The sequence below is a fragment of the Cydia strobilella genome, chromosome Z, assembly GCF_947568885.1.
Source record: "Cydia strobilella chromosome Z, ilCydStro3.1, whole genome shotgun sequence".
NCBI classification, from domain to species: domain Eukaryota; kingdom Metazoa; phylum Arthropoda; class Insecta; order Lepidoptera; family Tortricidae; genus Cydia; species Cydia strobilella.
This window is the reverse complement of record NC_086068.1, coordinates 21,437,877-21,452,815: the sequence shown is the minus strand read 5'-3', so window position 1 is coordinate 21,452,815 and position 14,939 is coordinate 21,437,877. Positions and strand designations below refer to the sequence as shown.

The following is a 14,939-nucleotide window of genomic DNA, read 5'->3' as shown; positions in this document are numbered from 1 at the left end:
GTATTTTTTCTTGGTAAAAATATTAATTTAATATTTTACTTGAACGAAGTTGGGCACCCGTTGTTGAAGTTAGTGTTCCCTACGGCATCTATCAAAACTATCTAGTTATGCCAACCTCATAGTTAATTTTCACAAAATTTGCATTTTTGTAAACTGTACACAACTACATGCAAGAGGGGCTTCAGCTAACTTTTTTACCTATAGGTAGCCTTACTCTGCTCAAACATCTGTGACTTTTGGGAGTTGCAAGAAATTCGTATTTATGCCATTGCTACAATTGATTTCCATTTGTACCACCCTGTAAATAACCTTCATTCGCCTATACTACTTACGGTAGGAGTAATCTACAGAATCTACTTTATTTTAATCTAGGGATCTTATTTGTAGTAGCGAAGCCTTACCTGAGGTGCTAGATGTCAGTTTCCATATGACCTTACTATACACTTCATGCCTGAGAAGTGTAGATATTCCACATAAATTTACCTATAAATAATAACTGAAAAAGCACAGATTATATAGATCTCTTACGTATCTCTTATTGAAAAACCGAATACCTACCAGTTCTACGCAATGATGCAATGAAGCGATATTCAACGCTCGGGCGAAGTATATAGGTATAGGTACGCTTGGGTTGAGTATGCTTAGAAATTTATTTTACAAATAAGTAAACAGAGTAAACTAAATAACAATTACTATTTTTAAATTATTATATTAAATCGTTACTGCGGTGGTATTAAATTAATTACTTAATTACATTTACATAGAACGAATTTCTTCATTTATCGAATTGTTTTCTCGTGTTATTTTCCTCCAAATCATCTGATAGTAGAATAAATATGCGAGTAGTAGGTCGTTAAACTTTGAAAAAAGTAGCTCACTATCCGTATATAACTTAAAGTCACTTTTCTAGGCACGCCGCGCTTAACGATATTCTCCGCCGATCTCTTGCCAGCGTCAACGTGCCAGCTCTTGGTATTGTAAGAGACGATGGTAAGAGACCGGACGGAATGTCACTAATTCCGTGGAAGATGGGACGGGTGCTGGTGTGGGACGCAACATGTGTAGACACCCTAGCCCCGTCCCATCTCCACGGCACTACTGCAAAAGCCGGCGCGGCGGTAGAGGCGGCTGAGAAATTAAAAAAAGACAAAATATAGGGGTCTCGGCCCCGAATACGATTTCGTACCTTATGGCGTCGAGACCCTTGGCCCGTGGGGTCCGAACGCGTCTTCATTATTTAAGGAATTGGCTAAAAGAATAATAGATGTCACCGGTGATCGTAGAGCTGGCAGCTTCCTCACACAAAGAGTAAGCATTGCGATACAGCGAAGAAATGCTGCCAGCGTCTACGGCACCATGCCGCAGGGGAATAGTTTTTAGTTATTTATTTTAAGATTAGTTTTATTTATTTTTAGTTTTAGTTTTTAAGTTTTATAAGTTAGTTGTTTATTAATTAATTTTAACTATATTTGTTTAGTAATATTAACTACTTCATTTTCTGAATAAACTATGTATATATCATATTAATATATATATATATATATATATAAAAAGAAAACTTAAAGTTGATATTATTCGTTAATGGTTATAATCTCAACTAGCATATTCTAAAAGGTCATATTATGTCCTTGCAGCAGCCATGGTGTTTACGCTCTTTTAATAAACTACAAAATGCACTTCGCAATACTTTGTTGTAAATCTTTGCGAACTATCTACATCGATAGGAATTTATGATACATTGCAAAGATAAATTAAACACACATAACATAGTAGATAGTTTTAAGAGGCGAAGTCATTTTTGTCGTAAAAATAAAACGAGCGTGTACTGTGACGGCCTACCTACTGGCTTTTTGCACCTTGGTGATTGGTGAAATCCGAGATCGCACAGAGTTCCATAGTCTTGATAAGAGACAGCATGACACTTTTTGCGCGGGATAAGTACGATCCTTACTTGTTCTAACTAATAGTATACTTAGAAAGGGTATATCGTCCCGTTTTTCACGAGCGTTACATCTGCCATTGTTACTATACTTATAGCGTGGCACTGCTGGATACTTTATGCTAACCTTTTGTTGCGTTTGTTGCAGCCGAGCTGGATGCGCACGAAAGAGTTCTGGGATAGAACCTTTGAAGAACGCTACGACAAGATACGGAACGATAGTCGGCGGCCCAAGCTAAAGGTAGGTACTACTACTAGTAACTTAGTTTACTTTTATATTTCAAATATATTCATCGCAACGGTCGGTATCATGGTCGCATTTTCGCACTTACATATTTGTTAGAACTTTGAAATTGAATGATATGAATGATATGATAAAGAGCCGACCATCATAGCCCTACAGATGATTTTGGTAAAAGGGCGTTTTCTAAAATAAATACCAATTGAAAACCTGATTCTCATAGATCCTGGTGTTTTTGGATTCTTTCAACTCAAGAATCACACTAGCATATTCAATCCTGATGATAAAAAAATGTCTCAAAAATTTGTATGAAAATTTTACATTCTACTACGTCACGCACATACAAGTGAAAAAAAAAAATTCACACTAAAACATGACGTAACGGAATGGACATTTTGGGACATCTTTTTTTAATGGCAGGATGGAGAATGCTGTCGATTCTGAGTAGAATGAGCCCAAGAATGTTCAGATTTGAAAGAATCAGGTTTTCAATATTTATAGGTATTTTAGAAAACGCCCAAAAGCTATGGCCTTACGTATACGATGTACACGATACGATAAATTAAAACCTTTTAAAAGCGCTACGACAAGATCCGAAACGATAGACGGCGGCGGTCCAAGCTGAAGGTTAAAATCTATGTTAACTTATATATAGGTACATATACAATATCTAAACTAGTATTCGTTAGATGAGTTCTTTTGGTAAACGTGGCGCCCTTACGGATAATGATAAATTCCAACGATGATAAATTCAGATTATTTTTTTTATAGGCTGGTCATTTTTGCAGTAAGTATAATATTAAAGTGTGCCTTATAAACGGTTAAGGCGGTTCCCTGAGCCAGAAGGCGAAAAATCTCCTTATATGATCATATTTTTCTAAGAGACATTAATATTCGTAGACGTGAAAAAAAATGTATGTAGTTCTCGATGATATTATTTTTATAAGCTTTATAAGCTTCCGATACACGAATTATGACACTTCGCTCGATACAATTAATTCCCAAAGTAACCTCTAACTAGGACTTTTAATCCAATTTTACTCGGTTATTTATTATGTGACACTATAAACAAAAAAAGAAGAAAAAACAATCTTAACTTAAATAGTAATTTTACTGCTTTCGAATTTCGATATTGTAACGTTTTTTAAATAAATAATAATCGACAAAATTCGATCAAAAATGACACTTGGCGCGCATGGTATTTCCCGTTCTTTCTTGCTAAATGTGACAGTGATAGCGGCAAACTGATGGAACGGCCTTAAGGGTTTTTTTATTATTTTTCCGTTCCGTTTTGGAACACAAACAATAGTAGATTGTGTTACAAGGGAGCAAAAGGACATATTTACGGCGAGGGCGTACATTGAATCCTAAACGAAGCAAAGGATTCTATAATAGAATCCCGAGAGTAACGAGGGATTCTATTATAGAATCGTGAGCGTAGTGAGGGATTCAAGTGTGTTACGCCCAAGATGGAAATAATTTTGCTACCATATGACACATACTGCTTTTCACATCATCTATGAGGTGATTGTGATGTTATAAATATTATTTAAGCTTAAAAATATATATATATATATTTTTTTTACTAGCCTATTATGGTGTCCCACTGCTGGGCAAAGGCCTCTCCCCTTGTCTTCCACGACTCCCGATATAGTGCCTCCTCCGGCCAGTTGTTGAGAAAGGTGTCTAGGTCGTCCCGCCATCTCCGTCTGGGCCTACCGGATCCGCGCCCCTCTTCTGGCATAAAAAAATAATGTGCAAACTTTTTTTTAAATAGTGTCCTAGAACAGAAAAGTGTTACTTTGATCTCTCCTAGCGGGGAAGAAAAACCCCTTTTTCGAATTGGTGATGTGAAAAAATGTTTACATGTTAAGCTTATAACACCAAAGGGGTCGTACGTCGGGATTTTATTTCGCAAGATTTTTTTAAGAAGCTTAATACTACGTCGGCCTTCGACGTACCATCGTTCACACTGGTAATGTCAGATATAATATAATCTTATGGCATAGACATAAGGTCCACCGATGGCCAGATAAGAGTATTGCTGTTAATAAGTACATAGGTACATATTTTTTTCTTCATATTTTAGGTTATTGTGGTCCCACATTCGCACAATGATCCCGGGTGGCTTAAGACCTTCGAACAGTACTTCGAGTGGAAGACCAAGAATATCATTAACAACATCATCAAGAAACTCAACCAGTACTCTAACATGACTTTCGTGTGGTCTGAGATTACATTTCTGAACGCCTGGTGGGAGAGATCGCATCCTGTTAAACAAAAAGTAAGGCATTATTAACTATTTTTATACAGTATAGTAGTACTTAGTGAATAATTTATTACTTTATTAGTTAGCTCATTTGGGTCACAAAGACGGATTGAGGTATTGGAAATAGTAAATTAGTAATACGTCACGTCCTCCACACGTCCCTTTTTAGGGTTCCGTACCAAAAAGGTACAAAAGGAACCCTTATGGTGCGACTCTGTCCGTCTGTCTGTCTGTCTGTCACATTGCTAAATATCTCGAGAACTACTGATTACTGAAGCTATCGATTTGAAATTTGGAGTAGTTATGAACAGCGCTAACCTTAACACATTTAAAGTGTTTTTTTATTATTATGAAAAATGCTCAATATAAAGAGGGGGCAAAAAGTCAATGTCTAGTTACTAGGTCGAGTGGGATATCATTTGAAAGAGCTCGAATTGAACATTACAAAACAATTTTTTATTTATTTTTTCATTGTGTAAAACAATACCATTTCTCTCCCCCCCTTATCTCCGAAGTTTACCAACGAAAAATTATAAATTTTTTACATAATAATAACATTATCATAAATATTACAGGAAAAATATAATCACACCTCTATCTTAAATTTTTTTTTTAATTATCAAAAAACATTTTCTAATTTCTTTGTTATACTTGAAATGTCTATGAGATTACACTAAATATTAGTACCTTCTTTCAAATAAAACAAAAATTGTTGAAATCGGTTTACATGATAAAAAAATTAAGTATCCTTGAAAAACCAACATCTGTACACAATTGCGCTTAGTATACTTCTGGTCAAGTCTTTCGTGATTATATTAACATGAGAAAATTGAAAGTTCTATGCGCGAGTTAAACGAACTCGCACTTGACCGGTTTTTTTTTAAGTTGGACGTGAATGGTGGTTAGGTCTATAGCGGCAAAAAGATGGCGTGATTTCGCACAACTAGCCTTTCACCATTTCTCTCAAAACCCAAACAATTTCAATAATTTCATAAGATACTAGCGACCCGCCCCGGCTTCGCACGGGTTACGCAAAACCTTAACAAATTATGTAACTAAACCTTCCTCAAAGATCACTCTATTGATAGGTAAAAACCGCATGAAAATCTTTTTAGTGGTTTTTGAGTTTATCGCGAACATACATACACACAGACAGACGCGGCGGGGGACTTTGTTTTGTAAGGTGTAATGATGTTGATATTGGCGTAAACAATAATAATAATTATGAAGTCTAAACCGAAATACATTTTTCACCTCAGCAGCTCGAATAAGCCTACTTTCCTCACTCCAGGGAGTGAAACAATGTAGCTTTTTAATTTAGTGAACGCCATGAATTGCCACTTCATACTTCTATTACAATTTTTTTTTGTCTGTATTATTCTGTGTAATTCAAAATACATTTTAACCTTTAATATGTTCTCACTACTGAGGTGAAAAATTATATATGCAACACGAGAGCAAAGTTATTTTACATCTCGTGTTTTTGAGTCCCGAGAAAGCGAAAGAATCCATAATTGAATCACGAGCGAAGCGAGTGATTCTAAGTTAGAATCTTGAGCGTAGCGAGTGAACATAAATTTTACATAATGTTATACTATATTGATGATTATAATTAACCAGATGATGATAATTTGTACAAATAGACTTATTTTTTATGAGCTGTTTTTATGCATGTTGCACTTTCCTCGCTATAGTGAGGTGAAAAGTTTTGTGTTACTCACGGGTGCAAATGTATTTTACTTCTTCTTCTTAGGATTCTATTTTAGAACTACTCGCTTCGCTCGTGGTATTGTATTGTATTGTATTGTGGCACAATAACGTACCTACCTAAAGTCACTCACAAGTATTTTTTAGTATACTACGAAATCGTGAGGGATCTGTTTGAAGCGAACTACTAGTTTCTAACAGTTTGTTGTTATTTTGACAGGCTCTGAAGAAGCTGATAAGAGAGGGTCGTCTGGAGATAACTACCGGGGGCTGGGTGATGCCTGACGAAGCCTGCACACATCTGTACGCACTGGTTGACCAGCTCATCGAAGGTATACCACTTTATACTATTTTATTATTGATAAATGTTAAATATGCCTTTTCGAACCATTTTTTTCGCTCTCAAGTTTTATTCTAGAACTTTGTCGTAGCTTGTATTAAGACTTGTCAGATAAGTACATTGTATAAATAAAGTGAAGCGTGTAGCATTTATGGCAATAATAATGAAATATTTTCAGGACATCAGTGGGTGAAGAACAACCTGGGCGTGGTTCCTAAAACCGGATGGTCGATCGATCCTTTCGGCCACGGCCCCACCGTGCCCTACCTGCTGGACCAGAGCGGACTCGAGGGCGCCGTCATCCAGCGGATCCATTACGCCTGGAAGCAATGGCTGGCGGAGAGGCAAATAGAGGAGTTCTACTGGATGTCAGGATGGTCCGGTAAAAAACCGTCTCTCATAGTTCACAACCAACCCTTCGACATTTATTCTATCAAAAGTACTTGTGGGCCTCATCCGTCCGTTTGTCTGAGCTTTGACTTTAGGAAGATACCCGGGGAATACTCGGAATATACCGCGAAACAGGAGGAAATCACGGACGTGAATGTTCACAGCAAGTCGAAGACCCTATTCGAGGAATACGAGCGGATTGGGTCGCTGACGCCACACAACGTGGTGCTCGTGCCGCTCGGGGACGACTTCCGCTACGAGTACGCCGTGGAGTTCGACGCGCAGTACACCAACTACATGAAAATGTTCAACTACATCAATAGCCGCAAAGACATGTTCAACGGTGATGTGCAATTTGGGACACCCTTAGACTATTTCAGAGCGGTAAAGAAACGACACAAGGCTATACCGACGTTAAAAGGTGACTTCTTTGTCTACTCGGATATATTTAGCGAGGGCAAACCCGCCTACTGGTCCGGTTATTACACCACGAGGCCGTACCTGAAGATCCTCGGCAGGCAATTGGAACATCAACTGAGATCATCAGAAATCCTTTTCACTCTTGTCTCCAACTATATCAAGCAATCTAAAAATGGGAAATTAGTTTCATCTGAGAAGAGATTAGAAAAATCTTACGAACAACTGATAAATGCGAGAAGAAATTTAGGACTTTTCCAGCACCACGACGCTATAACGGGTACTTCAAAAGCTAACGTTATGTACAACTACGGAACGAAGTTGTTTACAAGTTTGTATCACTGTATACGCCTGCAGGAAGCGGCCTTGACGGCCATTATGATCCCTGATGAGAGCTTGCACTCCCAGAGCGTACTTCAAAGCGAAATCGAATGGGAGACGTACGGAAAACCTCTGAAGAAACTTGAGGTTTCACTTTTTGATAAAAAGAAAATTATTTTGTTTAATCCACTCGCGGAATCGAGAACTGAGATTATCACTATCAGATCGAATACGACAAATATTAGAGTGTATGATACACGGCAAAACGAGTATGTTCTTTACCAGATCTCACCAAATATAGAAGTCGGCGCTGACGGCCGCCGCTCCATCAGTGAAACCACTTTCGACGTTCTGTTCGTAGCCACACTGCCCGCGCTCACTGCTGTCACATACAATCTGGAAGAGCACACGAATAGATCCCATCATTGCACCGTTTTTTGCAATGATTGCGATACCAACCAAAAGGCAGATTCTGATAAAATGGACAACTTTGTAACAAAACGAATGATGCAAGGTGATATACAACTGGAAAACGGTGTTATGAAACTGCTGGTTGCCAGAAATACGGGATTCTTGCGACAAATTTACAGAAAGGATATGAACAGAAAAAATGTGGTAGAAATCCAATTCGGCGCTTATCACAGCGCACAGAGACATTCCGGGGCTTACCTGTTCATGCCGGATAATGACAACCCAGAAAAGGATGTGCTAGGGCAGTACTCAAACGGGAACAGCGAGCAGGACGACAACATATTTATCGTGTCGGGCCCAGTGTCGACTGAAATAACTACCATGTACTTGCCGTTCCTAGTCCACACCCTCAGGATTTACAACGTTGACGATCCTGCGCTCTCGCATGGCCTGTATGTGGAAAACGTGGTCGACTTCGAGAACCCTCCGAAAAACAGAGAAACCGAACTTTTTATGAGAATTCAAACTAACATACAAAACGGAGACCCACAAGAGTTTTATACGGATCAAAATGGATTCCAGTATCAGAAACGTGTTAAAGTTGATAAGCTGGGAATCGAAGCTCACTACTATCCGATGACTACGATGGCGTGGTTGCAGGACGAAGAGACCAGGCTGACGCTGGTGACGAATCACGCCCAGGGCGCGTCGGCCTTCGAGCCCGGCCGCCTGGAGGTCATGCTCGACAAGAGAACACTCTACGACGACTACCGAGGTCTGGGTGAAGGAGTCGTGGATAATAAAGTTACACTCTTCCAGAATTGGCTGCTACTTGAACCGATGCCTGGGTCACAGGGGACGGTAAGAGAGGCCGGAGCGCAAGATTTCCGCCATTCCAATGAGCGTTATTTCAGCCCGAACCAAAAACCTTATACCAAAGAATCTACATATCAGTTGCCGTCACCAACGGCCGAATATTTAAGCAGGACACTCAATTATCCAGTGAATACTTTCCTGCTGGACACAAGTGAAGTGGGAGAGGTAGAAGTAAAAACTCATCAGACATTCGTGGAGAACTTCCCGCCCGGGGTGCACCTGGTCACCCTCAGAACCATCACGGACGACATTTTGGACCAGTTCCCGAGTTCTTCCTGCTTTATGGTATTGCAGAGGCCCGGATATAGCTGCTATGTAGGTTCGCAACAAGACAAATCCACCAAATTCACATCTAAAACTTCATTCACGGGCTTGCGTATAGAAAATATTACTTCGGTAAGTTTGACTGGCTTAAAAACTTACAAATTCCTGGCTGGAATGAAAGATGTCAAGATAGATCCTATGGAAGTATTAACTTACAAAATCCGGTTTTGAAGACTGTTAGGTAAATAAAAAATAATGTTATTAATATTATGTATTGACGTGACGTGAGATAGCTTTAACAAACAAGGTTACCTAGCAGGTAGCAGGTACCCTTGTTTCAAGTGTAGGGGAATTTCGACTGGTCAAAAATTTTACGAAATTTAGAATAAACCTTTATTTAATAAAATAAAAAATGTTTTTGACCACAGGCTACATGATTGTGACTGCTTCATGTAAACCTACATACTTGTAGGTATCGACAATCGTCTTTAGCCATATTAGGCAACACCGACATTATTGTATTTCGGTATAAGCCACAGTTGATGAATTTTTTCGAGAGCGAGCATTAAAACACAATCATTTAATGCAAAATATTATTATTTTGTGGCCCAATTTTGAGGGACTGCTATGGTAAGTTGTTCACAGTACATGTTTAGCTGCTAGACATGCCGTGACGTCTTATAACATTTATTATAAACATAGATTCATTTGAAACAACATAACAACCGTATTTTGTGCAATGTTATAAAGTAATAAATTACATACCCACATACAAGCATGAACTCTGAAAACAATACACTCTTTTTATTTTTGGGCAGTCGTGTAAAAAGAATGTGAATGGTTAAGTAGGTGTATAAAAAAATTTGATCCCGATCTCTAATACATTCCGTTTATTTAGTAAAATAAGAAAACTTGTAAAAAGTGGGACTAGTGATTAGTTGTTGAAGTATAAGTAAGTACACATTGTTAATCGTGATAAGAGAAGAGGTATCGAAGAACGCCTAAATAATGCCCAACGTCTTGAGGATCATCTTATGAAATGGAATGATTTCAGGACCAAATAAACTTCGTCTACGGAGTTGCGCAATTACACGAATACCTTCGGTTCAAATGTTAATTTTTACAAAATGCAGTATTTTTTAGTTGCAATATTTTATTTAGTGCCGCAAGAAACTCAAAATCTTTGCAGTATTGTATCTTTAATTCTGGTGAATTAAAGGAAGATAATAGTACTTTAGTATTCAAGCTGAGCCAGTATGAGATTGTAGGTATGTATGAATTATCTCAAATTATTTTTTCGCCCAAACCCTAAGCTGTTGAACAAAAGGCATTGTTTCTTTAGTGCGCAGCGGTGGCTACCTCATTTCTCATCAGTGAAAAGGAACACGCCCGTTGAAATAGTAGATTGTACCAATATAGCCGAGGATAAAAATAGGCGTTTGTGCCTGAGTTATACACACCGCTTTTCACTTCGATTGTGAGTAAAATAAAACAATGGCTAACAAATAAAATAAATTTTGAATTTCGATAGGCAAAGTATGAGATGTTGAATAAACGGAAATTAATATTATTGCTTTTGTAGCCAAATATTGAGCATCGGGAGCGGTGTTTAAGAATGTTTCCACATGGTTTGCCGTGAGAACCTTTGATTTTTTGGTTTTGTGCCCATTAGATAGTCTTTTCAAAAAACATGTAAGTTTTATATAGGGTTTTATATTCACGTCGTTTTTCACCTGCAACGTTCTCTTAAGCATAGAGTACACACTCCATAATGTAGGCGGCTTCAATTTCTTGGACAATTCGTCGAAATATGTTAAGAAAACACCTTCCGAGAAAGTATCGACTAGTTTTTCGGCTTTCCAACTCATGATATTTTGAAAGAAGAAAGAAAGAAAATACATTTATTTGACGCCACAACATAGTACATAAAAAAAAGAAAAGCATGCAGACAAAAAAACATTTGGACGCCAAAAAGGATCCCCACTCAGCATAGTGCCGCGGCAAACCGTGGCGCTGGTTTTCTGTGGGGACCTGGCTTAATCTAAAAATAATGGCGACACGTACGCCAACGACACACAAATAAAATTTACATTGACATAAAAATACAAACATTATTAAACAGAAAATTAAGACAAACAAAATATTAATAACCGCCTTTTTTAAATATATTTATAACGAAAGTTACAGAAAAAACCAACACCAGAACGAACTAAACTTAAGACTAAAACTAAAACAAAGACTAAAACTAAATTGGATTTTCGTATACTGAGATATTTTTGTTTGGATTTCTGCGGCAATAACTGCTCAATAACATTTTTCGCTTTCCTTTCCATTAAAGTATTAGGCGAAACTGTAATTTCCTCCTCACTCGACGACATTATTAAAAATAACAATCGTAAAACAGCAACAAATTGCAAAGCCGCAACAAGAGCTTCCCGCCAATATTATTATTTTTCTTTTTTTTTTTAATTTTTAACACGTGATATTTACCTTAGCCCACTGCACACTCGTGCGCGAATCGCGGCGCAAAGCCGCGAACGCGAGTGTGGTGTCGATTTCGCTGATTAGCGAACTGTCCACACTCGCGTTCGTGGCTTCGCGCCGCAATTCGTGTGGAGGGCTTTAAGTCTTTATTCATACTGCCAAATTATAACTACATTTTGTAGTTTATTTCTATAATAACTATGCTGTATTGTAAGATTTTAATGATTTAGTAATATATAAAACACGGATTATTAAAAAAAACGGGCCAAATTAAGTGGAATAACAATATTATCCGATTATGTTTTATTGTGTACTATGGCAGTGATTTGATTGTCTTAGTCTTTAAAAAAATATTACTTTGTGCACTAGAGCATAAAAGTAGCATTTTGTGCAGCCTACATCTAGCACAAAGGAGAACATTACGAGCATGAGAAGTGAAAAGGCAATTTTAGCGTTCTACTTTTATGGTTCAAATTCAGATAATAGCATTCGGAGTTCACGTTTGGGTAATAATAATAAATAATAATAATAACCCCGCGGGGGCAGCTTCTGGCGAGCTGGCGGTGAGTGGCGACACCACGGACCCCTATTCCAGAGGGCCCTTTTATCTGGCCCTCGCCTCTGTGCTTGCCTTGACTGGCCGGCCAGAGTGGAGTCGCAAGAGCGGGACCTATGCTCCAGGTTGGAAGTGTAAAATGTCATAACGCCGGCGGCCTGCTGAACGGATTACCGGGATACCGCAGACTCGCCTCTCGACAAACTCACAGCCGCTCTGAAGTGTTGCTCTATTATCGCACTGTGCGTGCGGCCGTTGTAGGGCCCACTAAATGAGTTGGCGAGTCACCACCTGTCTTTAACAATTTTGAGACTGATTGTCACGGCAGGTGTCCGCTAGTCGTTCCCATAGCCCATTATCCAGTCCATCCAACATTCAAATCTATAGCCCATGACCTTCGTTCCCATCGCAGCACAAAAGTGCTGCACTACAATAGTCTTTGCACCTCGCGGGGACCATCTCCGGATGTATCACATTGTGCGTTCGGGAATGATATCCGCCACGTGTATCCCTTGCTTTTAGAATAAATTGTCTTAAAGGGTCTCTGCGCTGTTGGCTTCGGCCCCACGCATGCCTCCCAAAGGCCCGGGACCCCATGGTCCCGTGATATGGAAAGACAGACAAATAATAATAATAAATATCAGTGGACATCTTGCACAGATCAACCTAGCCCAAACTAAGCAAAGCTTGTACTATGGGTGCTAGGTGACGATATACATAATTACCTATATATAGATAAATACATACTTATATACATAGAAAACACCCATGACTCAGGAACAAATATTTGTGTTCATCACACAAATAAATGCCCTTACCGGGATTTGAACCCAGGACCATCGGCTTCACAGGCAGGGTCGCTTCCCACTAGGCCAGACCGGTCGTAATGTAGGACGACAGGTAAGAATATTCGGAGATACCAAAAAGCTGTTATAGTACATTACTACAGAGGCCGGGAAGTAAGGGGTTGCCGGCCGAATGCATATATACGGCCGAACGTAGTGAGGCCGGATAGTTATGAGGCCGACAACCCCTTTTCACGCCGATGTATGTATAGTGCTTTTCTCAAACATGCAATGAAATAAATAAAGAAATCTCCACGAAATCAAAGTTTTAATTCTAAAGAAACTAAAAGTAAACTAGGCACAAAATATAACTACCACTTGTACCTATCTTTATCACACGTGTCGTATATTTTACACATGTAGTTAATCAATTTATTACACAAATGTTCAAAGGTATATTTATGTATCTTTGATTTTTCGCCTTGTATCCTCTGACTGTAGTTTTAGCCACATAACTAAGATTATATCGTTTTTTATGTTGATATTATGCTTCACAGACATCGTTGCCTTAAACATGGAGTATAATTAACAGGTATTCATTTAATATTTTCGTCGGAACTCATATTAAATAACACAATAAACAACGCACAAAAAATCCAATAAAATATAATTACAGATACACAATGAAAAATGTTCAACTTTACCTCCAAAACGATTAAAAAACCACCAACGCGTGTTTGAGTAGACATTTTTACCGCTAATATTTAAATGAAATATGTTTGTCAAAGGACTGTCTCATTTCAAACATAGACAGAGATAATCATACTATCTTTGTCTTACACTGGTACTAGCACCCAAAAGAAAAGGATGAGTATAGTTTTTTTGTTCTTATTTACTGACAAACTGGTTTGACCAACTATATTTTAAATCTGTATTTGTAGGTAAATTTTTAATTAAATATTATTGGAATTTGTTAATAATGTTTTATTTATATATTTTTTGTAAATTCGATAAAAATAAAACTGCAAAATATATTAATAATCGTTTATTGTTTTTTTTAAGGGGTATTGGCAGAATCTCATTCCGAACCATAAGCAAATATTGGTTATATTTTTTTTTTAGCTGAATGCCATGATGCTGTGTCTCAAATATATGTGAAATGGAAATTAAAAAAGAGCCACTTCCCGGCCTAGGCCTGCAACTTTGTATGAAATTTCATTACAGGCCCCTCGTCTAGCCGCGCCGGAGTCGTGATACTTCCCAGCCAAATATAAAGAACGTAATATCAATATTACATAGCATGTTTGAGAAAAATAAATTTGAGCCCTATGTGTAGCACGCTAAAATTGCCTTTAAAACGGGCGTGATCTTTTTCACTAATGAGAAATGAGGTAGCCACCGCGGTGCACAAAAGAAACAATACCTTTTGTTTAAGGGCGTAGAGTTTGGGCGAAAAAATAATTTGAGATAATTCGTACTATATATATATCTAGTCTATCTCCGGCTCATTTCTCAAACGGTATTCGTCTAATATTATTAGTGGTGCCATGGTAACTTGACAGTTCGTGGACTAATAATATATGTCTAATACCGTTCGAGAAATGGGCCCCAGATCTATTGTACTAGAAATCATAAACCGGAGGCGCCATAAGAAAAGGCGTACTGAACATCTTTTTTTATGACGCCTCCAGTTTGTGGTTTCTACTACGATAGACTAATACAATCTCAAACGGGTTATTCCCACTAGTTACCACCTAGTTGTCATCAGTGGTAACAACTGGGGAAAAAATCCCACTAAAATCCCACCAAATAGAGTTGGTGGTAACTACTGGGAATTATTTTTCCCAGTTGTTACATTGGGGACAACTGTCAATTTTTTTCCCAGTGGTTAGTTACCACCAAAATTGTGTTAGTTCAATATTAGTATGAATAGTATAAA

The 14,939-nt window shown here is 38.1% G+C and overlaps 1 protein-coding gene across 1 annotated transcript in view; it reads left to right on the top strand.

Moving 5' to 3' along the window:
* LOC134754170 (alpha-mannosidase 2) overlaps window positions 1–9,694 on the top strand; it is a 56,739-nt gene extending 47,045 nt beyond the window's left edge. The window contains exons 5-8 of the mRNA XM_063690297.1: window positions 2,088–2,180; window positions 4,270–4,464; window positions 6,377–6,488; window positions 6,675–9,694. Of these exons, the coding sequence (XP_063546367.1) occupies window positions 2,088–2,180; window positions 4,270–4,464; window positions 6,377–6,488; window positions 6,675–9,406 (3,132 nt within the window). The 3' untranslated portion in view covers window positions 9,407–9,694. The remainder of the gene's footprint in view (window positions 1–2,087; window positions 2,181–4,269; window positions 4,465–6,376; window positions 6,489–6,674) is intronic.
* The last annotated feature ends 5,245 nt before the right edge of the window (window positions 9,695–14,939 follow it).